Source organism: Mustelus asterias, chromosome 7, assembly GCF_964213995.1.
Source record: "Mustelus asterias chromosome 7, sMusAst1.hap1.1, whole genome shotgun sequence".
In the NCBI taxonomy this organism is placed as follows: Eukaryota; Metazoa; Chordata; class Chondrichthyes; order Carcharhiniformes; family Triakidae; genus Mustelus; species Mustelus asterias.
The window spans coordinates 114,173,926-114,200,515 of record NC_135807.1 but is presented as its reverse complement, the minus strand read 5'-3'; the positions used below and the strand labels follow the sequence as shown (position 1 = coordinate 114,200,515).

Genomic DNA, 26,590 nt, shown 5'->3' with positions numbered 1-26,590 from the left:
CCAATCTTGGTGTCATCTGCAAGCTTACTAACCATGCCCCCTATATTCTCATCCAAATCATTAATATAAATGACAAATAACAGTGGGCCCAGCACTGATCCCTGAGGCACACCGCTGGTCACAGGCCTCCAGTTTGAAAAACAACTCTCTACAACCACCCTCTGGCTCCTGTCACGAAGCCAATTTTGTATCCATTTTAGATACCTCACCCTGGATCCCGTGAGATTGAACCTTATGCAACAACCTACCATGCAGTACCTTGTCAAAGGCCTTGCTAAAGTCTATGTAGACAACATCAACTGCACTGCCCTCATCTACCTTCTTGGTTACCCCTTCAAATTACCTCAATCTAATTTGAGAGACATGACTTTCCACTCACAAAGCCATTAGAGGATAGAAACTCTCCTTGAATCCAGAAATCGCCCAGGTGGTCAGTGCCAAAGTTTTGTGTCAGTTTGTTATATCAGGATGACAATTCTGATGCAGTGCAATCTTTTGTATCAATGACAAACAGTTATCATTTGAAGTTTTTCTTAGGAAAAGAGACACTCCTATTCAAACAAACTTCTTTGGCCCTGCATCGATACCTTTTATGGACTCTCCATTTCTTCATAACATAGGTCTCCATTTGTTTGATGAAACCCCAGTGAGTAAATTGGCAGTGTTAGAAAAACTGCCCACTGTTTACCACGGCTGTTTCCTTCAAATTTTGGAAAGAATAAAGTTAGACAATAATAGACAAGAATATGGTTTCTCCTAGGACGTTTTTCATAACTTATTCTGTATAATGGAATTTGTTTTTGTGCCATGTCAAATGGCACAAAAATGCAATGTGCTTACTGAAGATTTTCAAATGATCTACAAACCTGGGATATGATTTGGACACAAGCTTTTAATGAGGCATGAGGCCAAAGTAATTCATAGCCGTTAATAATTCTTTTTAGCCAAGAGCAGGATCCTATATCAAATCATTAAAAATAAAGTTTAGTAGATTCTGATATGGGAAAATTCAATATGAAAACGTTGTCACATATACTTGTATTTAATCTGAGAAATTAGTGCACCAGCCAAAACATATTCAAAGATTAAGCTATCATTGTATTCGTTTCCCTAAAAACATTTTTCTTGTTAATCATACCAAATGTTTTGCCATTAGACAAAAGTGTAATTATATTAGGACATGGCTGTCTAACTGGTCTCATTAATGGGGAGAATATAATTTTCAAATACATTCTCACTGTTCATTTACTTTGGTGAAAAGCTGTACCAGACTGTTTTCAGCATCAGGAGTCAATGTGATGCAAGGAGTCAAGATCATAACCATCAGTCTGGTTTCAGAAAAGCAAAGTGAACTGCCCATATTTTCTGACATTAAATTGATGAATGTACAAAATAATTTCAGAGATTAGAACATTCTAAATAATGTTTGCCCTAATACTGCAGTTAAGACACAGAGGGCAGCAACGTTGCTATAAAAGACAGAACATCAGGACAAGGAATACAAATTGTAATTTCAACAAAGGATTCAACAACTCCTTCTCAATTATCCTCTCTTTTCAATCTCTCACACACACACACACATTTTACAAGGAACTGGAATGAAGCGATTTTTAAATATTGAACCACTTTGGACAGATAGAATAAGTGGTATTTAAAATGGCAATTATAGCCAGTTGATTAAATGACTGTGCAATGGTCTCTTGAAATATTACTGCACTCTTTCCACTTAAAACATTCTATCTTTCTGCTGCCAAAGTACTTTGAGAAAACCTACAGCAATTTAAAAAAATACTATAATATAACTCAAAGGAACGACGACACAGTTAATCAACTAGCTATAATTACCTTTCTAAACCACTACATAAAATAGCTGTCAAAAATGTTCGAGCAACATTGAAGAATCAGCTGCGTTCCTGGGCTCCAAAAGCCTCACTTCAGCTACTTGAACATTCCCCAAAAGCCACCTTAGGCTTTAATTAGAAACAACGCCATTTCCTAACTTTTCAACTACAGGAGCTGCTTCAAGTCTCTGGAACCAAAGTAGAAGTGCTCCACATTTCTTTCAAATTACATGCATGCAAATTTCAGCTTCTGAAAGAACATGGCCATTGGTAACACAGCCCCAACTTAAAGCATGACACCACCACACAAGCCAGAAAATAAATGGATACAGATTTAATGTTTCAGATTTGTTACATTTCTATTATATATAGGTTGTCTGATGTCAGTTTACAAATCAATCATTGCTCCACGCCCATGTTTCCTTCAGTTGCCCTTTCTCTGTATCTGTTGCTTTTTGTTGGAGATCTTCAAAATGTCCAAAACACACATTCACACAGTGTCAGAGTTCTTAAAAGGTAACAGTGTTAAGCAAAGGTGCAAGTAAATATAACAGCCCAGTCTTAAAACAAGAAGCCTTTCAAATGAGAACCACTTTATAGTGAATACAATAAACAGCGAGTTAACAGGACAAACAGCAATCCCTGCACTTGGGCTGACTGTAAACATGATTGTTACCTAGTGTAAGCAGAAAAATATTGAAGAACCTTAGCAAACAAAGCAAAACATTTTAAAATGGAAGAACCGTTATCAGAAAGGTTGTAATCCAACTCCTGGATTATGACCAAATTAGATTTTTCTTTAAACAAGCAATTTTGAATATTTGAAGTCCTCAAAGTATTCAGCCTCATGACTCAACTGAGATTGGCACCTCAATTGATGTATGCTTGCTAAAGTCAGCCACATAAGGGTTAATATAGACAATTAGTAATTTGTTGCAAACCAGGCATTTATTTTTTTAACACTGAAATAAAGGACAAGGTTGACAATATAATATTGCTTTTCTTCTTCCAACCATATTAGCTCCATATGAACTTTTCCGTCAGGATCTTTATAATCAATTGCCAGCCTCTTGCCCAGGTAGCTATATCTTACGCCAGGTGTACAGTCAGAATGCATAGCTACAGGGGAGCTTACACACCAAAATAGTTTTTCCGCTTCATCCAGAACAGTCACATCAATTAAGCAACAGTGCTGAAATGGAATGAAATTTAAATTCAATAGAACACTTTGAAAGTAAATAAGGTAAAATAATGCCACAACTTAAATCCAATTGCGAAAGACAACGATTTAGTAATGTTTTCCAAAATTATATTGTGAAAACACCAACTTGCATTTTACAGTACAATGATAAAGCTACATTCTGACACATTTCACAGTTCAGGACAACTCGTAGCTTCAAGTAAACTTGCTAATCTGAAATCTGTAAATAACTCCCCAGGCCATTTTTCCTTCTCTGCCCCATAATTGGACAAAGTCAATGCTGAAATTTAGTTTTAGCCATCAGGTAATCATCCAGGTGCCACTCCTCAGACTTTTCAATGATAGCAATACCTGATTAGCTGTTACTGAATCAGAAGGTCATGAACTCCAGTTTCCATTCAGAAACTCAAACACATAATCTATGCCATGGATATGCCACCAGTGCATGATCGAGACAGTAAAGCACTGTCATTCGTCTGAGGCTCAGCTTGCTCTCTGATGGATTCCATGGTATTATTTGAAGATGATCAAGTGAATTGTCCTAGTGCCTGGCTAATACCTCTCTCTCAACCCCATGAAAGATTATCTGGACATGTATCTTGTTGTGTCCTAATATGCTGTGTTTCCCTACAATACAACAGTAACTGTATTTTGTTAAGTATTCCACTAGTTGTAAAGCATTTTGGCAAATCCTGAAGTAATGAAGAAAGCTTTATAAATGCGGGTTCTCTACTTTCCTTTTCCTGTCTTCATCTAAAGTCCATACAAAAAAAAAATCACCGAAAGTAGTCAATAATAGGAGCTCAGACTTTATCTTTATGCCCATCACTTTAACTTTTCTCAAATTAATTAATGTCCTGTTTATCATGCCATAATTGATTGGCTATTCAACTTGAGGATAATTTGCCTAAGGCTGGTGCAAAAATATCCCTCACTTTAATGAGATGAACCTCAATCATGTAACACCTCCAACTGGAATTAACAATTGATCTTTTAGCCTTTGTATTTGTTAGAGTGGCCCTGGTAAGGGAAAATATTATCAACAATATCTCAATCAATTCTTGGATCATGACCCAGTGTGGAACAATGAACCATCTAAACTGGGTACCATACAGTGAAAGAATACAATTCAAGACTTTCCTGATTTTTCTGCCTCAGCCAAGCTCACTGGAAAGATATTGGGTGGGATTTTCTGCACAATTCAACGCGTGTTCCATGGCAGTGGAGGTGGCCCGTCAATGTCTGGTGGTGGGATCTTCTGGTTCTGCCATTGTCAACAGAGTTTCCCGTTGGATGTACCCCTCGCCGCCAGAAAGCATGTGGCAGGGGTGCACCGCTGGCGTAAACTACCGGAAAATTCCGGTCATTGAGTGGAAGCCAAACACTTCCATTTTATGGTGAAAAGAGAAAAAGATACTCCAGACTACTGTCTCACATGAGTAAGTTGCTAGACAGAAATTACATGGATGGATGTACATCTCCTCTCATTTATATCATGGGTGTGTGGTCCAATGACAGATAAAGGATGGGAAAAGAGTTTGAAATCAAAGGATTTTCAAACCACAAACGAAAAAGCCAATTTCAGGACAAAAATACTAATTCTCATACCTGTATATTTCCTTTTAGGCACTCTGTATTCCAAGGGAAGGAGAGATTTCCACTGATGGTGCTGTGTTGTGATTCTTTCTTTGAACTGATAACCGTTATTCGCAAGAAGCCATTCTGAATATATTCTGAAATTGGGAAAGAGCTTTTAAGTTCAAAACACCGGAATTGAGTGATCAAGTAGTTAAAACTAAAATGCAAATGCGAAGGTTGGTAACAGGCTGAAGTTCTTGCCGCCTGTGTGGATGAGGGTGAAGTGTGCAGTTGTGGATGAGCAAACTGATCACATCATATTGCCATTCAAGTGGGAGAGCGAAAAGGAATATAGCAGTAATAGGAGACTGTACAGTGAGGGGCATAGGTACTGTTCACTGCAGATACAACACGGAGTTCTGAAGTTTTACTGCCTGTCCAGTGCTAGGGTTAAGGACATTTCTCAGATGGGGAAGAATTTGGAGTGGGAGAGTGAGGAACCAATTGGTGCCATCCACATAGGAACCAACCGGATAGGTATGACTAGGAATGATTCTCTGTGGAAAGTGAGTTTGAGGAGTTAGTATCTAAATTACAATGCGGAACCTCACAGGTAACAATCTCTGGACTGTTACCTGATCAATATTCAAACTCGAATCAGGACAACAGATTAGAGGATTGTGTGTGTGGCTGAAGGAGAGTTGCAGAAGACAGAGGATTTGCTTCATGGGTCCCTGGCACTAATACTGGGAAAAGAGGGAGCTGTGCCAATGGGACAAGATACACTTAAATTGAGGTGGGACCACTCTCTTGGCAAACTGAAAAATTAGAGGAGTGGTAGGTTTTTCAAATTAATGTCCTTTAGGGAAGGAAATCTGCCATCCTTACCCGGTCTGGCCTACATGTGACTCCAGAGCCACAGCGATGTGGTTGACTCTCAACTGCCCTCCAAGGGCAGCTAGGGATGGGCAGTAAATGCTGGCCAGCCAGCGATGCCCATGTCCCACAAATTAATAAAAAAAGGTGGGTATGAGCATTCAGTAAAGGGCAAAGAGCAATGTCAAAGGTATGAAGCAGAGTAGTGCTTTGGGTAAAAATAACAGGAGGGTTAGGAAGATGCAAAAAGCTTAAAGTAAATATAGCATTATTGACTAAGGTGACATTGGGGAAAATAAAGTTAAAGCAAAAGGCATTATATTTGAATGCATGGAAGTACCATCAGGACAACTGAAATTAATAGCACAGGTGTTCTAATAGTCATTTCAGAGAGATGGTTGCAGAGTAACAAAAGTTGGAAATTAAACATTCCAAGATATTTAACTTTTAGAAGAGATAGGGAAAACGGAATATAGATAATGACGCTTACATGCCAAGAACTTGTTAATACTCTGAGGATTTTTGCCATTGCCATCCTTTCAAGCAGTGAGTTCCAGATCCCCATCACCCTCAAACCTTCTGAGGAAGGTACGAATTGTCCCTTCAACTTGGCAAGGTGGCACTGCTGCCTCACAGCACCAGGGACCCAGGTTAGATTTTGGCCTTGGCTGACTGTGTGGAGTTTGTACGTACTCCCAGTGTCTGCACGCGTTTCCTCCGGGTGCTCTGGTTTCCTCCCTCAGTCCAAAGATGTGTAGGTTAGGTGAATTCACCGTGGTAAATGTGCACGGTTACAGGGGTAAAGCAGAGGGAAGTACTTGGGTGGGATGCTCTTTTGGAGAGTCGGTGCAGACTCGATGGGTGAGGTGGCCTCTTTCTGCACAGCAGGGATTCTATGGTTCTTATTTATAGCAAGAGAACGGATGGCCTGGCAGATTTTGTTCAGATGTCAAGATTTGTAACAAAGCCCGGACAGTGAATGCAAAGATGTACATTTTAATTTCTAGTCCTCCAGTTGGTTCTGCATAATTTGTTTGGCAATAATCATAATTCCAAGATTATGGATCCACTGTGCCGACACAGCTGTGGATTCCATGGTTCAGAGTAAAAGCAGAGAGCAAGGAAATCTTCTCTGCTTTGTCAGGGAAAGCAAACAAGGTACAACCACCAGTACTGACAATATCTTTCATACCAATAAATCAGTATTTCAAATTAAAATGGAAGCCTTCTTACCTTTTCTACAGAACAGGTTATGAAAACTACCAGACATATAGCAGCTTTTTCCATTATGCAAGGTAATATGGCAATGGTAGCCATGTAGTCCATACTCTGGATCAATGTCATCCAATACTGGCTCATGAGGTGGTGGCGAATATCGGCTTTATTTTCCAAAATAACAAACAGAGAGAAGAAAAATAAATTAGGCAAATCACCATGTCTGAAGGTCATAAAACTCTCAATACATATTTTGTAACACAATAACAACATATCAATGAAGGGGACATTATGTACTTGAAAAAGGATGGGGATTAAAGATGTCCAACCCACTTGCTGAATTATCACCTGTGATATAGAAATGTAAAAAGATTTATGGCAGAGGAAGTTGTTTGGTCCATCCTGTCCTTGCTGGCTGAAAAAGAGCTGATCAGGCTAATTCCACCCTCCAGCTCTGTAGGCACCTCAAGTGCATACGCAAATGCTTTTAAATTCTACCTCCCTGACCCCACTAACCTCTGGGTGAAAAAATTCCACAACTCTCCTTTAATCCTTTCACCAATGTTAAAATTTATGCCCTCTGGTTATTGACTTCTCTATAAATGGAAACACCATCTGGGCCCCTCAATTAGGTCTCCCCTTAATTTCCTCTGTTCCACAGAAGGTGATAGGAAGTGTTGTAATGCTTTTCACAATTACCGGAGATCTCAAAGTGATTTTACACCCAATGCAGTACTTCAGAAGTTTAGTCACTGTTATAATGTAGGAAATGTGGCAACCAATTTGCACAAGGCAAGCTTCCACAAACAGCAATCTGATAAAGACCTGATAAATCTGCTTTTACGATGTTGATTGAAGTCTGGAAGATATTGGAAATAATTTGCCTGCTCTTTTTCAAAACGTCAAAGGATCTTTTACAAGCAGGCAGTGCAGACGAGGGGTGGGATTTTACAGCCTCTCTTGTCCTGAAATTGTAAAGTCCCACCCGAGTCAACGGATTCCCGCGGCGGGCAGGGCGGTAAAATTCCAGCCATGGCCTCAATTCAACATCTCATCTAAAAGACAGCACCTCTGAAAATGTAACACTTCCTCATTACAGGTTTGGAGATTGTTATAATTTCTGTGCTCAAATCCTGGAGTGAGACCTGAACCCCAAACTTTATGACACAGAGACAAGAGTGCTACCAACTGAGCCAAAGCTAACGCATACCACTGCAACAATCCATCTTATCCAATCTTTCCATATAGCTATAATTCCCTTTCTTGGCAGCGATCTCTTCTATATCCACTCTCATGGAATGATATCCTTCCTTTAATAAGGTGACAAAGAACAGTACAGCACAGGAACAGGCCCTTCGGCCCACCAAGTCTGTGTCAACACAGATGCCTCTCTGATAATTTCTTGCCTCTCCATGGTCCTATTCATGTATCTATCCAGATGTCTCTTGAACATTGTTGTAGAATCTGCTTCCCCCGCCTCCTTTGGCAGCACGTTCCAAGCATTCACCACCCTCTGTGGAAAAACTTGCCCCTTTCATCTCTTTTAAACTTTACCCCTTTCACTTTCAACATGTGCTCCTGAGTAATTGATCCTTTGGCCCTGGGAAAAAGACTCTGAGTATCCACTCTATTTAAGCCTGTCATAATCTTGTAAACCTCTATGAGGTCCCACCTCATCCTCCGACACTCCAATGAAAACAATCCAAATTTGTTCATAGTCCACATCCTCCAAACCAGGCAACTTCCTGGTAAATTGCTTCTGCATCTTTTGCAATGCATCAACATCCTTCCGGTAGTGTGGCAACCAGAATTATACACAATACTCCAAATGCGGCCTAACCAAAGTCTTATACAGCTGCAACATGATTTTCCAATTCCTATACTCAACGCCCCAACCAATGAAGGCCATACAACTTCTTGACCACCTTGTCACCCAAGTTGCCACCTTCAGGGAACTGTGGATCTGCACACCTGAATCCCTCTATATGCTAATATTTTTAAGGGCTCTACCATTTACTGTATACTTTCCTTCTGCAGTAGACCTTCCAAATCGCCTCACCTCACGTTTGTCCGGGTTAAATTCCATCTGCCATCTTTCGGCCCAGCTCTCCAGCCGATTTATACCCTGCTGTATTCTCTGACAATCCTCCTCACTATCCGCTACTCTCCCAATTTTTGTATCATCTGCAAATTTATTAATCAGACACCTACATTTGCCTCCAAATCATTTATATATATTACAAACAGAGGCCCCAGCACTGGCCCTTGTGGAACACCGCTTGTCACAGTCCTCCAGTTAAAGAAAGTACCCTTCCATGCTACTCTTTGCTTTCTACACTCAAGCCAGTTTTGTATCCATCTTACCAGCTCACCTCGAATCCCATATGACATCACCTTCTGTATCAGCCTGCCATGAGGAACCTTATCAAAGGCTTTACTAAAGTCCACATATTCAACATCCACTGCCCTGCCCTGGTCAATTTTTCTTGTCACTTGCTCAAAGAACTCGCTCAAGTTTGTGAGACACAACCTCCCCTTCAAAAAGCAATGCTACTTATTACTAATAAGTAAGTTTGGGCAGGATTTCCAGAATTAGAGCTCCAGTGTCATTTAGGCTAAGGTGTAGAGCCCTTCCAGCTTTGTGCTAATTCAGACCCAAGTGCTTAAACATCAAGTTACAGCCTATTCTGCAGCAATTCTGCTTACCAGGTGTTTGATCCTAAAGTGCTCTTTTCAATAAGCTGATGGAAATGAAGACTTGCAGCGATGACAGCCAATTCTCCATCTTCCTAAACATTTTAAAAGAAGTGTTGGTGGTGAAGGAGAACACAATGTTTCATCTTTAGACTCTCAGTATTCATAGAGAAAATAATTCTGGTGCTGCTGTCTATGGGTATGTACAAACTAAAAAAACACACAACCACTTTGCTACTTGACAGATACTGTAAAGCTAAAGCATGAGGTTACTACTTTATGCTAGCTGTCAGAACAGACAAGGATCTGCATATCTACTTCCTGCTGATAATGTTTCAATCATATTTCCAATATTAAAATATTGAGGAATGTGAATAGATTCCTGTACTGGGCATTTTTGGCATATTTTAGACCACAGAAACCCAAGATTGTTATGTTGAAATGCAGACATTAGGCAAGTATTTTTTTTACCTAGCAGTCTAGCTTGCTTTGTCAGTGATGTAAACACAGGAGAACTGAAAATATTGGAAAGATCTTATGAATGCAATAAACAAAACAGTTATACGTTTAAAAAAGATACTAATTTTTCATGTTACAATTTAATTTAGCACATAATTGAATCGAGAAGCATTTTCTGACTCTTAGCATGCAGAAATTAACTAATTTAAAAAGCATCTGAATCCCCATTATACTCAAATTCAAACAATCTGCAAACTGACAATTATTCTCTAAATTCATCTTCAAACATTTTATGACAGCACCTGTGAAGAGAGAACAGAAACATCATTGAGTCTGGAATACTCTTCTTCAGACTCTGTTCTCTCTCCACAGATGCTGTCAGACCGGTTGATATTTTCCAGTATTTTCTGTTTTTATTTCAGATTCCAGCATATGCAGTAATTTGCTTTTATTCAAACATTTTATGTTGTGTTATTTTTAGATCACACTTTCTGAAACCTAATATTACTATTTTTATTACTTCACATGTTTATTAGTCTAGACTCATGTCAATAGGTGTCACAACCAGGGATATAGTAATATTTGAGTCACTATATGCCCCATCAACATAGCCCCGCTTCAACCATTTGGCATCTCTTACGTTAATTCCTAATGTTTTCCAATGCAATTTTCAAATGGCCTCCTTTTACATTGCACATTTCCTATGCTATTTGTATTTGATATCAATATTAAATAGCATTTCTTCCCATATAGCAATATATTCTGCCCATTTTATTTATTTGCAAGTCATCATTTTACTGCTTTATACCAAAATGACAATATGCAATTCTCCAGGCAATTGTTACAATTATGAGGTTGATATGATTGTCATATCTTGGTAGTTTTAAAGTTTATTTATCAGTGTCATAAGTAGGTTTACATTAACACTGCAATGAAGTTACTGTGAAAATCCCCCAGTCGCCACACTCCGGCGCCTGTTTGGGTACACTGCGGGAGAATTTAGTATGGCCAATGCAACTAACCAGCACGTCTTTAAGACTGTGGGAGGAAACCGGAGAATCCGGAGGAAACCCACACAGACACGGGGAGAACGTGCAAACTCCGCACAGACAATGACCCAAGCCGGAATGGAACCCAGGTCCCTGGAACTGTGAGCCAGCAGTGGCTAACCACTGCGCCACCGTACTGTCTCTTTAAGGCAAAATGAATGGGTCACGTAACCTTTGCTGAAGTCTGGCTGACAGTCAACCTAGCTAGTTATAATGTTAGAGATAAAAGGGGCCCGATTGTTTTACTGGGAAGAAGGTGCGATGTGTTTATACTTGGAGACAATGTTAACAGCCTGTGTGCTAGTAGTGGATAGGCTGAGGGGCTCCAAAGTACAAGTAAAGGGCTGGGAATGTAGAGCTGTAGACAGTTGTGCCATCTTTTTACTTACAAGATGGAAGATAATTGGGATCTCAAGAATAGGTAATCAGCATTTCTACCTGGGTACCAGGCCTACGTGGTTCACGGTGCTACGGAGATAAGCTTCACGGGGGCATGAGTTCCAACTTACCCCTGAAAACTCAATGGCATTCTGCCAGGATCCAGGAGAAGAAGAGCAGATACAGGCAGCAATACAACATGGCCCACAGCACATGAATGCAGTTGGGTGCTCACGCTCAGATTGGAAAGAGCAAATTAATGAGTTATGTTGGAGTAAACTCAAACTTAAAGGATACAAGATGGTTACCTGGCACAAAATGGACTCTGGGAAAAGACATTAAGATGTACTGACTTGGGCACAGACATTGCACAACGAGTTAAAACCTGTTAGTGTCTAAATTACTGCAAGAAATAAATCAGACCTCGAGGCACCTTAGCTGGAGATAAAGCAGAACCAAAACAATGAGTTTTTGTCACGAGATCAGTCGTTGAAGGGGGGCATAAATGCATAAATGTATCTATTCTATGTATAACGATGTGCTAACGGCTAATGTCCGTACTTGTCCATTATTTGAAAATGTATAAAAGATGCTCAACTGCCATTGTAAAGTTGAGAAGGTGACTGCGTGCACTGCGGAGAGCCCAGCGCTTCTGCCAAAGCTTTGTCCGATAAAACTGCGTGTTGAATCTTTAGATCTGACTCCGAGTGATGATTTTCCCACAACAAATTAGCGTAGTCGGCAAAGGATCTCACTGCTGGTGAGTTGATCGGTTGGCCTCGATCAGTGAACTGGAGTAGAGATTATTGAACCTGTGGAAGTCAGACTGAGCCAACAATGCAGTTAAAAATGGGCGAAAATTAGGGGAACTTAGGGGTACTATCGGATAGAAACAGGAATGGATTACTTGTGCTGATCGACTAAGGACAAGGGAGTGCCTGTCTCAAACGCGCAGCCTTAGACCGGTTGTTAAGAGGGGAAATCCCCCACGCGAAGGTCAGGACCCTAAAGTGGGCGTAGAGGCACCAAGGCACTTAGGATCGTGAAGCACAAGTGACAAAGGTCATTTAGCATCAAACTCTGTAGTGGCGAACAAACGCAGAGTTTGCCACCTGTTTGCATAAAGGTTTGTGTACTTGTCTGTCTCGTCGTAAAGCGGTGTGGTAAGGAGCTGATCACCCTGACCTAGAGCCGGACTCCGGTGGAGGAAATACATTGCCGAGGAGATAATCGTGGCCGTGAGTATAAATAGAAACCCTAACGGTGGAGAAAACACGTTGCCAAGGAAGTAATCATGGCCGGGGCGTAGAAGTCTGCAAGATGGCAGGTAGAGAAACTAAGTGGGGACCTGCAGGTTCTCTTATTGATAAATATATGACAGACAGACACGCGTTGATTAAGAAGATGCAAAGGGATGGCTGGGATGTTTCTCAGACCTTAGAACAACAGAGAAAGTGGGTAGAAGGGGAAAAGAGAGACAAAACAAAAAAGGCAGGGGTATTATTAGTACATCAATTAGCTGGACTAATTGAACAAGTAGTCGCCTCCACTAAAAAGTGGAACGAAGATAAGGATAAGATTAAAAAATTAGAATCCAGAGTAAGGGCATTGGAGAAAAGGAATCGAGTATTAGAGGAGAATCAATGGGGAGGGGAAACTGTTCCTCTGCCCCCTTATGAGTCCACACAACAGGGACCAACTGCCCCTCCAAAGGAAGGGAAAGCGCTAGAACACAACTTGGCACCAGTAACCCGAGGGGGAACGGACGCGCAGCCAACAGCAAATTACAAACCATTCATCCCGGGTGAAAGACAACAGATAATGGCCTCCCTGGGTAAACTACAACCTAAAAGCGCAAATACAAAATTTTGGGAAGAATTAGATACGGTTTGGGTAGGACACCAACTGCACTTAAGGGATATACACCAATTGGTTAGGGCCGCATGTTCAGCGGATAAATGGAGGCAGGGAGCCGGAGGGCCCGCCATTCCCCCAGCACAAGACTACAGTGGGGGACGTTGGACACACACAGTAGCCCTAACAGCAGAAATAGATGCCCAACAGGCACCCTTCGCCCTGTTTAAAACAGAAGTCCAGAGAGTTTTAGGAAATGCTCCTACTAATTGGAGTGGAATCACAATGACCAAGCAACAAAAGGAGGAAGGAGTATCTGAATATGGGGAACGGTTGTTCCAAGTATACCAGGAATGCTCAGATTAATTCTCCTTCCCACAGTCAATCAAAATTTCATACTCAAGTAAACCCAGGTCGTGGGGATCGAGCCTTCATCCAGGCTTTCAAGGATGGGCTCTCCAGTGCTCACCAAACCATCCTAAAGATGGGAGTGATCATGTCCCAGGATTATGACGAACAGGTGGAATCTGGTGAAGAACTGGTGGAGAAATCTCAGATGAAGGTAAAACAGGAAAGAGTAGCTGCCTACGGTAGTGGAACTAAGCCCAAACTGCCCTGTCACAATTGTGGCCGACGAGGACATTTTGCAAAGGAATGCTGGGTCCCAAGGAAAGGGAATACATTTGGAAACAGTGGGAAACATTGTAATTATTGTAATAAAAATGGACCCACGGAAGCAATATGTTGGGACAAACATGGGAGACCCCAACCCCGATCCATGTCCACAGCAGGATTGGAGGAACTAAGGAACCTCCGAGATCAGCAAGACTGACGGCCTGCAGTCCCCATTCATAAAGGGTAAGAAGGAGGGAAGGATCTGTGTGTCTGCACTAGTAGGGGGCAGGCAATGTGAGATGCTGGTGGACACAGGAGCATCCACATCTGTCACCGACCTTCCCTTACCCACTACAAGTAGGATGATTTGTCTAACAGGGATAGGAGGGAACAAAACACCTGCCTACCTGAGCGAGACCACGTTAGTAGAAATAAATAATTTGTATATACCTATGAGATTCTATGTAAAAATAACGAGGGTACAATAACGGGAAATTATTTAATGAAGGAGTATGAAATTTTGATTGACTGTGGGAAGGAGAATTAATCTGGCCAAAACAGGACGGTCGGAAAACCGGAATGGTTTTCACAAGTATTAGTTTCTTTCCACTTAGTTTCTCTACCTGCCATCTTACAGACTTCTATGCCCCCGGCCACGATTACTTCCTTAGCAATGTGTTTTCTCCACTGTTAGGGTTTCTATTTATACTCACTACCCTGGCCAAAAACTCACAAGTCACCTCGAGACTATCAAGGTGGCCACAGCCACCACCAGAGACTGGCGACTAGAAACAGAGGGGTTTGGAGCCATCTGTGCCTCCGTCCCCGGAGCATGGGCCGAAACTAAATTAGACACTGGCCTAACCAAAACTGACCCGATAAAGGTGCCCGGACCAGAGCACAAGCCCCACCAACAATACCCGATAAAACCGGAAGCAAAGGCAGCGGTAGTAGAAATAGTTAAAGGGTTAGTGGAAAAAGGAATCCTGAGGGAAACTACGAGTACCACTAACTCCCCAACCTGGCCCGTGAGCAAACCCAACGGAAGTTACAGACTCACAATATACTACACCAGCCTCAATGAAGTCACGTCCAAATTGCACCTCATTGTAGCAAGCCCCTCGACAATCCTGAATGGATTTTCACCGGAGCATAAAATCTTTACCGTATTGGATATAGGCAATGGATTCTGGTCCCTACTCTTGGATCCCGAATCCCAAGACAAATTCGCATTTATAATGGGAGACAAACAGTACACTTGGACTCGCCTACCGCAGGGATTCCACAATAGCCCCACCATCTTCCATCGAGTAATGAGTGACATCCTGAAAATGGTTGAACTACCAGAGGGTAGCACGATTCTACAATACGTGGATAATATATTAATAGCCTCAGAATCTAAGTCAGGACATCAGGGAGCACTATACCGAGTGTAGAAGGAACTGAAAACCGCAGGGTTAAAGGTGAGCCCCAAAAAGGTACAAAATCGGGAAAGCACAAGTCCTGTACCTGGGACACATAATATCACAGGGCTTAAAGAGATGCCAACAGACCGAAAGAAGGCGGTACAACAAATGCCGCGGCCAGTCACCGTAAGAGGAGTCAGGAAGGTGCTGGGACTGTTTAATTATAGCCAAAGTTTTATCCCAGAATTCGCAAAATTGGCAGAATCTATACAGAAGCTAGTTAAAGGGGGAAAGCCAGCTTTAAACTCCATAGAATGGGGACCTGAGCAAGAAGAGGCCTATAATAAGTTAAAGGCAGAACTGATATCAGCCTCCAGACTGGGACTACCAGATTCCAATAAAGATTTCCACATACACTGTAATAACGAAGGGGGGTGCTACTCTGCAGTAGTAACGCAGGATCATGGCGATAAACGGAGACCCATAGGTTACTATTCAACAGCAGAAGGGCCGGTAGTTTCCGGACTGCCAAGGTGCATAGCCGCCTTAGATTGCGCCGCCTGGGCCGTAAAGGTTAGCGAACCAATAGTAATGGCAGGAAATATAATCCTCCACACCAAACACACCTTGGTGGAAATACTAAATACAGGAAAGCTAAAGTCCATCTCGAACATGAGAAGGGCTAAATGGGAAGCCGTCCTCCTACCTCCCAGCAAATCAGTTATAATAGTAAGAGACACAGGAGATAACCCAGCAGAAGGAATTTTGGATACAGGAGAACCACATAACTGTGGAGACGTAGATACGGATATAGAAGAAGGTAGAGTAAAGGATGTACCTTCAGCAACAGCTGAGGAGACCCTTTTTGTAGATGGCTCACGTAAATACGTGGAAGGATCACCCCGGACAGGGTGGGCAGTAGTAAATGACAAACTGGAAACGGTAAAGTCAGAAAGAATTAACGGAGGTCTATCCACGCAGGTGGCGGAACTAGTGGCACTCACAAAGGCACTAGAATTGTCCGAAGGAAAGACGGTAAACATATATACCGATAGTAGGTACGCATTCGGGGTAATACACGATTATATGACAGCATGGGGTAGAAGGGGGTTTGTAAGCACGGGAGGAACTCCTATTAAACATCAACAAAGGATTGAGGCATTACTAAAAGCCAGCGAAAAACCTCAAGAAGCGGCAGTAATAAAAATCAAAGCACATCAGAAGGAACCAGAAAGGGATAACCCAGATTGGTTAAAATACAAAGGGAACCAAGCCGCAGATAGAGCAGCGCAATTAGTGTTAGAACAGGAGGCAGTTGGCGAGCTGCCAATAGCAGTAACGGGCCAGACAGGAGACGCAATAGGTATTCGGGACTTACACGAAGACACCTTGGACGAGGAAAAGGGTAAGTGGGAAGCACAGGGAGCGAGCAGAGGGACTGATAATGTTTGGAGATGAAATGACAAGCTAATGGCACTGGAGTGCATACAAAACACCCTCTTGGAACTACACCATGGACTCTCACATGCGGGAAGAGAGGCCATGGCAATTAGTATAGGAAAAGAATGGTGGTGGAAAGAAATGGGAAGGGACATAGCCCGACACTGTCACCGATGCGTGACATGCGCGCAATACAACCCCGGTCGACCCATAAAAATTAAGATGGGACACCAGCCCCGACCAAAGGGGCCCTGGGAACATCTGCAAATAGATTTCACAGGGCCACTACCACAATCCCACGGAAAACCTATTGTTTGGCTATTATAGATCAGTTTACCAGGTGGGTAGAAGTGTTCCCTACCAGAAATTGTACTGCTACCACGATGGCTAGAATATTGGCGGAGAAAGTAATCCCTAGATGGGGAATACCCATTCGGATCAAGGGACACACTTCACCAGAAAGGTGGTAAAAAGTGTGCTAACTGATGGGAATAAAACAAAAATTCCACATCCCCTACCACCCACAGAGTTCTGGAATGGTGGAACGCATGAACAGAACCCTTAAGAATGCCCTGGCTAAGGCCATGCAAACGTCAGGAAAAATGTGGACAGAAGTATTACCTACTATATTAATGAGGTTAAGAGCCACCACAAACCAGACAACCGGATTAACCCCTTATGAACTAATGACAGGACGGGCGATGCAATTACCAGAAAGCATCATAACAGGTGGGGCCGATGTAGGTCCACTAAAAGACAAAATTAAACGATATGTTTTGGAACTAAGCACCCAACTAAAAGGGATGCGTAAAGTAGTAAAGGACAAACAGGAAGAAAGAGACGCACAGAGAGAGCTTGAAATGCTCCCTGACGTCGCGTCATGGTAAAAACATTACCTGAAAAGCCAGGGTTTGCACCAAAATGGAATGAGCCACATGAGGTCATAATTAGTGGAGATACCTGTGCCAGCCTGGACATAAGGGGGAAGGTGTATGGAAACATTGGACCCAGCTGAAATTATACAAAGAAACGAATGAATGATATTAAAGTGACCAGAGTGCTTTCCCTAGAACAGGTGACGACTACAAGCAAGATTAATTGACGCGTTCAGGTTGGCAATATAGCCTTTGGGAAGTTAACATATAGTAATAAGATTGATACTTGCCTGTTGCGAACATGCTTAAGATCGCGTATATAATTGCATTACTCTATGTTGTCGCGATTGTAAGATTAACAGGACTAGAGGATAACTTATTCTACAAGGCTCACGTACATTTACATGGTAATCGAACCGTGTGTTACCCACTAGCCCAATCTGTAGAGGCCCTATTTGTGGCCACCCCTGGGTGGACCCCTCATGACTTATATAGGGCAGATACCTCGGACGCACCCTGTAAAGGACAAACAGGCAAATATAAAAGGGGTATACAGGGAAAACCCCGCAGATCCTGTGTGCAGGGGGCTCCAGGGAGTGGGAGGAAGAGTATGCTCAGACGATGCAAGCGACCCGCTTTGCTTCTCGGGGCAGGGATTGGGGTGTGTATATGCCTTGGTCCCCAAGAATGTTTCCTGCATACAGACGCAGTGTGCCCGTCAGCACTGTCGGGTAAATAGAGGTCAGTTTACTTGTACCTGTAACGAGCAAAGATGCCTGAACGTGACCGCGGGGAGACAACTCATTTGTGGTCAGTGTAATGGGACTCATGTCAGCTCAGCCGCATGGACAGACCCGTTTGACACTTACCAATTAATAGGATCAGGCAGAAAGTCAAATGAACCAAGCAATTGGCAGTATATACAGTTCGTACAGACCAATAACCAGGATATTAAATGGTACCGAGCCAAGAAGGGATTTGTGTTCCTCCTCAACGGCACCTTCACGATGGCAACACCAACCCTCCCGACCCTTTTTGCAGTAGGAACAATAGGACCACTCACTGTTCCATGCCCTCAGAAGGGGCATATCCGGAGAAAGAAAGTGACCCGGGCCATCAGCAAGGAATTCTGTGCCGATTGGGAAGTCCCGGTCACACTGGGATCGTCACTCGGCTACGGGTTCCTTGGGACCCTGTCTCTGTGGGGGGGGGGGGGGGGGGGGGTGCAGCAGGAGTAATTAGTGCCAAAATTAGAAACCATCTTATCTGTGGATTAACCATCCTGGAAAACAGTACATCAAAGGTACTGGAGGCCGTCAACCAAGAACTGGCTGAATTAAGATTATACGCGCAGCAGACCTGCTATGCCGTAGACCATCAATTAGCCCAACAGGGGGGAGTATGCACAGTAATAGGAGACAAATGTATAACGCATGTTACAGATGAATCCTACAACATCACCCAAGTCATTAATGACATAAGAAAGCAGCTTGATGACTTTAGACAAGGCTCCACGAAGGGGAATAGCTGGCTCGAATGGTTATTGGGCGGATCCTGGGGGTCCTATTTAATGCATGGACTGATTATTCTCGTTGCAATAATTGTCTGTTGCCTAATTGTCGGATGTCTTAATGTCTGCTGTAAAGTCATGATGACTCGGATTGTGCCAGGGGCCAGTGTGGTCACCAAAGAAGAGCACCTGATGGGAACACCCAAAGACACCGAGGACGACGACGATGAAGGAAAGGGCGAGAAGATGGATGTCTACCCGTGAACGCGCGACCTGTTGGTTATGGGCCAGGCAGGTCAATTGCCGGACCCACGATGCTGCTATTGTTGGTCCATTGGATTATTAGATCATAATCCTGACCAAAAGGGGGAGTTGTTGGAGTAAACTCAAAATTAAAGGATACAAGATGGTTACCTGGCACAAAATGGACTCTGGGAAAAGACATTAAGATGTACTGACTTGGGCACAGACATTGCACAACGAGTTAAAACCTGTTAGTGTCTAAATTACTGCAGGAAATAAATCAGATCTCGAGGCACCTTAGCTGGAGATAAAGCAGAACCAAAACAATGAGTTTTTGTCACGAGATCAGTCGTTGAAGGGGGGCATAAATGCATAAATGTATCTACTCTATGTATAATGATGTGCTAACGGCTAATGTCTGTACTTGTCCATTATTTGAAAATGTATAAAAGATGCTCAACTGCCATTGTAAAGTTGAGAAGGTGACTGCGTGCACTGTGGAGAGCCCAGCGTTTCTCCCAAAGCTTTGTCCGATAAAACTGCATGTTGAATCTTTTGATCTGACTCCGAGTGGTGATTTTTCCACAACAGTTATAACATAGCTGAAAGATTTTCCTAGCTATAGCTCTAGGGAGAAGTCGCCAGGAAAGCTTACAGTGCAAAAGACAGTTCTGGAGTTACAAGTTACACAGGGAAAGAAGAAAAAAATCTGAAGTAAACCCTAGGACTCAGAATAGTGTTAGGGTCAAATCCCATCATGGGAAGTTGCGAAAGAGTTTAATTTATTTTTGTGGGATCTTGTTATGTCAATTAATTTTTGTGTTTCCTATATTACAACAGTAATTATATTTCAACACTTTGGGAAGTTGCAAGACTGAAAGACACTCAAACAAATGCTAATTCTTTCCTTTGTTAAAGACACTCAAACAAATGCTAATTCTTTCCTTTGTTAAACATGAATGCAAAGCAAGTTAAAACCAGTTGTTAACTCACTTGCCAGCATCCCAGCAACATGCCAGGGTATAAGCACTGTAGCTTGACAAGCTTGTCACCACCAATATACGTACTCGATTCTTCCAGATTTGTTAGATTATACTCTGCAAGTAGAGATCGCCTGCGAGGTCTAAAAATAAAATTTGAAATTAATCACAAGACATGCACCAGTTTGAGGGATTGTTCAGATTTATCTCTTACAGAAAATGAAAGGTTATTTCAATTTTCTGAAAGTTTAAGCAGCAAAGTCACATGGTACCACAGAAAACTAAAATTTCAAGTTAAAGTGAGAGTGATAAACGTGGGAGAATTTTCCCACGTTTAAAGCTGAATACTGATATGAGGTAATTAGAAAAAATGAGGGGGGAAAAAGACTTGCTCCTAATTTTCCCCTAGTACCAAAGCACAACTGCTCAAAACACGAATGTAGTATTGTAATTATGGTGGAATTATTTCCCCCCCCCCCCCCACCCCCACCAAACAGGCTGCATGAGAGGCATAAAATCAAAAGGTATGGCAGGACCACTTGCCCGTATCCACAGTAATTTTACCACCAACAGGGAGGCAACAGGTCTGTCCTTGAGTCAATTGAGGCCTTTAAGTATGGCATCAGTGATGGGGGAGGTGGGCGCTTCCCTCCTGTTCAGGCACCCTGTGCCTAACAGGGGACTCTCTCCACAGAACTGCCCACCCATCCCTTCACCTGGCCCCGGCAAAGCATCCCCATTCAACTTCTAATCTGGCTCCTGCATTGATTTTCACTGGGCACTTCTGCAGTCCCAGAAGCAGCCACCTTTCCCGGTGGTACTGCTGGAATTAGAGAAAGGTAATTAGTCATAGTCCCACAAAGGACCATAGACATCTGGCTCCATTAAAGAGAGACAAATGATTATCTAGAGCTTGACATGCACTAGTGTGGGGCAAGGAAAGGAGGAAGGCCTCATACAGCTACTACAACCATTTACAAGGATTGTGTTAACGCAGTTTCCACCCGAATCCAATCTGACAAGACGACTGCTTAAGGACACACATAATACCTTGAAGAATCCTTCCACTCAACCCAGCAGAGGTTAAATGCCAAACACATCAAAGGTATAGAGACTTTGACAGATCTGGAGATTTTCTACAGTATTTGCCAGCCAGCCTGTTATAGATCATTACTGATGCTGCATTCTATAAAACATAATCCCTTATGAAATCTTAAATGACTCATGAAATGGGGAGAAAAATAAAGACAGGAATCTGGATGCTGGACCATCAGAACATGCATGATGCAAGTGATGCTTTAATAGCAACTAAGTTCAGGTTGGTTATTCTTGACTCACCAACTATATCTACCTCATACAAACACAGTCTTGTGATCCTCAGTACACATTAATGTTGAGGAGCTTTTTCTGACTTATATGAAGCACTGAAAATTATGCTTGATCTTCAAGTAGTAGAAACAGCTGCAGCAACTTGTTCTCAACTTCTGGATCTGGACCGTCTTCTTCAGCTTGCTTGTACTGCACCAGTGGACTCATCAACTATTACAGCCCATCTTGGATTGATCGAGTCCTTTTATATCTTTTAAACAGGTTCAATTCACCAGTTTTTGTTTCCAAACCTTTTTATTTTAGTTTCCTTAGAAACGGGAGGCTCAGATTCCTTTATGTTTACCAGTTTTGTTTCCATTTCAGTTCAGTTTCTGTTTTAGTTAGCATCTGCCTCAAAAAACACAACTTAAGAGATTTCCTCACAATATCCCTCATCTTCTAGCAATCATCTTCTGACATTCCTCAATGGTGGGTGGATGGAAGAGAGTGGCACAGAAAAAAAGCACTGGGCAGATACAGACTTATATTATCCTTATTGGTGAACAGTTCAATATTGACAGATTGTTCAGATACGTTTCTGGCTCATTATCCTGCAACCCTATACCTACATGAGTGCAATCCATTGTGTCCTGGACATTAGGAAAGGAAGCCATATTTGTAAATCTCAGAGTTCTCTTATTGTGAAGCGTGATGTGCTATTTGCTCAGGCAGGGAAGGTATCAGTCATGTCTTTTTGAAAGGAACCCACATCCAAGAGCTATGGGGTTGATGAGCTTGACAGCCACTGGCAATGGGTGGACCCTGGCTTCAGCAGATAACAGGTCCTATTAAAATGGGCTGCATAAGTCAGCAACAGCTTGCATAAGAAAACTTAGGACGGAATTTGGCAAAGTGTCAGTTTCTCTGAGAAAACCAGTGCCAACAGTAGGAAATCTCACAGAATATTGAGCCTCTTTCACACATTTTTTTCCCCACATGAATCACGCCACACTCAGAGTGGCAGATTGTCAAACGATGAGCGAATTTAATCTCTGCAATTAGTGGAGCACTCTATACAAATGCCTCCCCAGCACTCGTTCCAGATCCAATCTTGGGGATGGCTGCCAGCAAGCAGCACCACGATTCTGAGAGCACACCCTGACCAAACTTCTGGAAGATGTGCAGCAGTGGTGGGATGTCCTCTATCCACAGCCACGCAGATTTCCTTCCAGCAAGGTGACCACCCCTGCCTGGGAGACAATGGGAGCCTTAGTCAGTGCCAACTTGCTACATGAGAGGACGGGGCAGCAGTGTCACAAGATAATGAATGACCTTCTCCAAACTCATCTCAAAACTCCGTGGCATAGGGCTTGGCTCCTCTCTCTGCAACTGGATCCGAGACTTCACTACAATTAGGTAATGACACTCCCTCCACAATTATCAACACCGGTTCCCGCAAGGCTGTGTTGTCCTCAGCCCCTTACTATACTCCTTATATGCTTCTGACTGAGTGGCCAAATTCCATTCCTACTCCTTTTTCAAATTTGCTGATGACACCACTACAGTGGGCCTGATATCAAACAATGACAGGATGGAGTACAGGAAGGAGATGCAATGACAGTAAAATGAAGGAGATAATCATTGATTTCAGGAAACGTAGTGGAGAACTTGCCCCAGTCTATATCAGCGGTGATGAAGTGAAAATGGTCGAGAGCCTCATGTTTCTAGATGCCCAGATCACCAACAACCTGTCCTGATCCCCCAAACCGACACTATAGTTAAGAAAGCCCACCAATACCTCTACTTTCTCAGAAGGCTAAGGAAATTCAGCATGTCCACGACGACTCTCAGCAATTTTTACAGGTGCACCATAGAAAGCATCCTTTCCGGGTGCATCACAGCTTGGTAAGGCTTCTGCTCTGACAAAGACCGCAAGAAACTAGAGTTGTGAACGTAGCCCAGTCCATCACGAAAACCAGCTTTGCATCCATTGACTCCATCAAACTTCTTGCTGCCTCGGGAAAGCAGGCAGCATAATCAAGGACCCCACGCGCTCCAGATATATTCCCTTCCACCTTTTTCCATCAGGAAAAGGAAACATGTCTGAAAACATGTACCAACCATCTCAAGAACAGCTTTTTCCCTGCTGCCATCAAACTTTTGAATGGTCCTATCACATATTAAGCTGATCTTTCTCCTCACCCAATCAGTTACCAAATAACATTATATTCTGCACCCTATCTTTTCCCTATGTACTCTATGAACATTGTGTTTTGTCTGTATAGCTGGCAAGGAACAATATTTTTCACCGTATCCCAATACATGTGATAATAAATCAACTCAATCAACAACTTCAGCAGATGAACTCTCTCCTCCATTCCCATCGTTTCACTTGTCCACTTTTTAAAAAAAAATATCACTTTCCATCTTTCTCCCCTCCCTCCCCCAGGGCATCCGTTACATGTTTCAGGTTGTCTCTTGACACTTTGCTTACCTTTGTTCTGCCATTTACACATTGATCTCTTAATGGCCACTACCAGCATCTTTCTTAGCCATAATCACCACCTTTTACGTTTCTTTGAGTTTTTGTCTATGATATCTTTGTCAATCCCACACCCCACCCCGTAACAGTATCCTATATTCTATTATCTTCAGCTTTGATGAAGGGTCATCCAGATTTGAAACGCTGGCTCGATTCTCTCTCCACAGATGCTGTCAGACCTGCTGAGATTTTCCAGCATTTTGGTTTTTTTTCAAATACTAATTTTCCTGTTTCTTCAGGTTGATATTATTGCTCCTCTTCTTTACACTCATCAAAAACGAGTGAAGCAAAAACAAAACTCATGACAAACTGTGAGCTTTTAAAGAAGCTGGGTAAAAATCAAGACAACAGTCAAAATTGTGAGAAGTGTATTTCCAAGGCAATGACAGCAAGATCATAACGACCTCAGTGGCTGTACATGAAATGAGAAGCGGCATTTAAAAGTAATGTGAAAACAATGCTTCTAAGGTTTTATTCACTAGCATGCTCATTGGGTGGAACCTCGATCCGTCCAATTAAAACCAACATTCCTTTGACAATATTTAATTTACACCTGACACAACTGACTCTTTTTGGCAGGTGTATTTCCAACAGTCACAAAAATAAAAAAAGATATTCAGTGAGCTTCAAGTGGCAATTATAAATAATTTACCACAAGGGTGGTTTGGGGTAAATTGGGTTCACTCATACTGGATAGGGAACATCCAACATACTACAATATAGAATGCTGGGACAGATTCATATCCATGACATTCTTCTGGGAGGGGGCAAGAGTTGATCATATAAAATTAATCGCATAAACCTCACACAAAATAGATCCAAAAAGCAAGCAAAAATGAACAGGCACTAAATAAGTATATGTACGTATTTAATGGTTAGATAGGGATGGATGAAGGAGGGATTAAATTTAAAATGATTTTATTTTCCTTTCAGTTGAAAACTGTCGAATATGGCACTGCTGGTTTAAGTAAAGTGAATGGCATGTACGTACCTACAAAGGGACAAAACCGTTGGAGTTAACATCTCCCCACTTTCTCCCCCCAACCTAATCATAGAAATATAGAAACATAGAAAAACTACAGCACAATACAGGCCATTCAGCCCACAAAGTTGTGCCGAACATGTCCCTACCTTAGCGATTACTAGACTTACCTATAACCCTCTATCTTACCAAGTTCCATGTACTTATCTAAAAGTCTCTTAACAGACCCTATCGAATCCGCCTCCACCACCGTTGCTGGCAACCCATTCCACGCACCCACCACCCTCAGTGAAAAACTTACCCCTGACATCTCCTCTGTACCTACTCCCCAGCACCTTAAACCGGTGTCCTCTTGTGGCAACCATTTCAGCCCTAGGAAAAAGCCTCTGACTATCCACTCGATCAATATCTCTCAACATCTTAAACACCTCTATCAGGTCACCCCTCATCTCTCCAAGGAGAAAAGGCCGAGCACACTCAGCCTATCCTCATAAGGCATGCTCCCCAACCTAGGCAACATCCTTGAAAATCTCCTCTGCACCCTTTCTATGGCTTCCACATCCTTCCTGTAATGAGGCGACCAGAACTGAGCACAGTACTCCAAGCGGGGTCTGACCAGGGTCTTATATAGCCGCAACATTATCTCACAACTCCGAAACTCAATTTCTCGACTGATGATGGCCAGTACACCATACGCCTTCTTAACCACAGCCTCAACCTGCACAGCTGCTTTGAGCATCCTATGAACTCGGACCCCAAGATCCTTCTGATCTTCCACTCTGCCAAGAGTCCTACCATTATTATATTCCGCCATCCTATTTGACCTGCCAAAATGAACCACCTCACACTTATCTGGGTTGAACTCCATCTGCCACTTCTCCGCCCAGTCTTACATCCTATCAATGTCTCGCTGCAACTTCTGACATCCCTCCACACTATCCACAACACCTCCAACCTTTGTGTCATCAGCAAACTTACCAACCCATCCCTCCACTTCCTCATCCAGGTCATTTATAAAAATCACAAAGAGTAAGGGTCCCAGAATAGATCGCTGGGGCACTCCACTGCTGACCGACCTCCATGCAGAATATGACCCATCTATAATCTATAGCCTTCTGTGGGCAAGCCAGTTCTGGATCCACAAAGCAATGTCCCCTTGGATCCCATGCCCCCTCACTTTCTCAATAAGCCTTGCATGGGGCACCTTATCAAATGCCTTGCTGAAGTCCATATATACATCTACTGCTCTTCCTTCATCATTGTGTTTAGTCACATCCTCAAAAAATTCAATTAGGCTCGTAAGGCATGATCTGCCTTTGACAAAGCCATGCTGACTATTCTTAATCATATTATACCTCTCCAAATGTTCATAAATCCTGCCTCTCAGGATCTTCTCCATCAACTTACCAACCACTGAGGTTAGACTCACTGGTCTATAATTTCCAGGGCTATCTCTACTCCCTTTCTTGAATAAAGGAACAACATTCGCAATCCTCCGGAACCTCTCCCGTCTCCATTGATGATGCAAAGATCATCGCCAGAGG

The 26,590-nt window shown here is 42.6% G+C and overlaps 1 protein-coding gene across 3 annotated transcripts in view; it reads right to left on the bottom strand.

Annotated features, from left to right (window-relative positions):
* Positions 1 to 2,155: 2,155 nt before the first annotated feature.
* The window catches only part of fbxo15 (F-box protein 15), a 50,720-nt gene continuing 26,285 nt past the window's right edge, over positions 2,156 to 26,590 (bottom strand). For 2 of the 3 annotated variants that reach the window (XM_078217142.1, XM_078217141.1), the window contains exons 5-9: positions 20,228 to 20,357; positions 9,418 to 9,500; positions 6,730 to 6,875; positions 4,651 to 4,775; positions 2,156 to 3,033 (exon numbers count right to left, since the gene is read on the bottom strand). In XM_078217142.1, coding sequence (XP_078073268.1) covers positions 2,764 to 3,033; positions 4,651 to 4,775; positions 6,730 to 6,875; positions 9,418 to 9,500; positions 20,228 to 20,357 — 754 coding nt within the window. In that variant the 3' untranslated portion in view covers positions 2,156 to 2,763. The remainder of the gene's footprint in view (positions 3,034 to 4,650; positions 4,776 to 6,729; positions 6,876 to 9,417; positions 9,501 to 20,227; positions 20,358 to 26,590) is intronic. The other variant, XM_078217143.1, reaches the window with a different exon arrangement.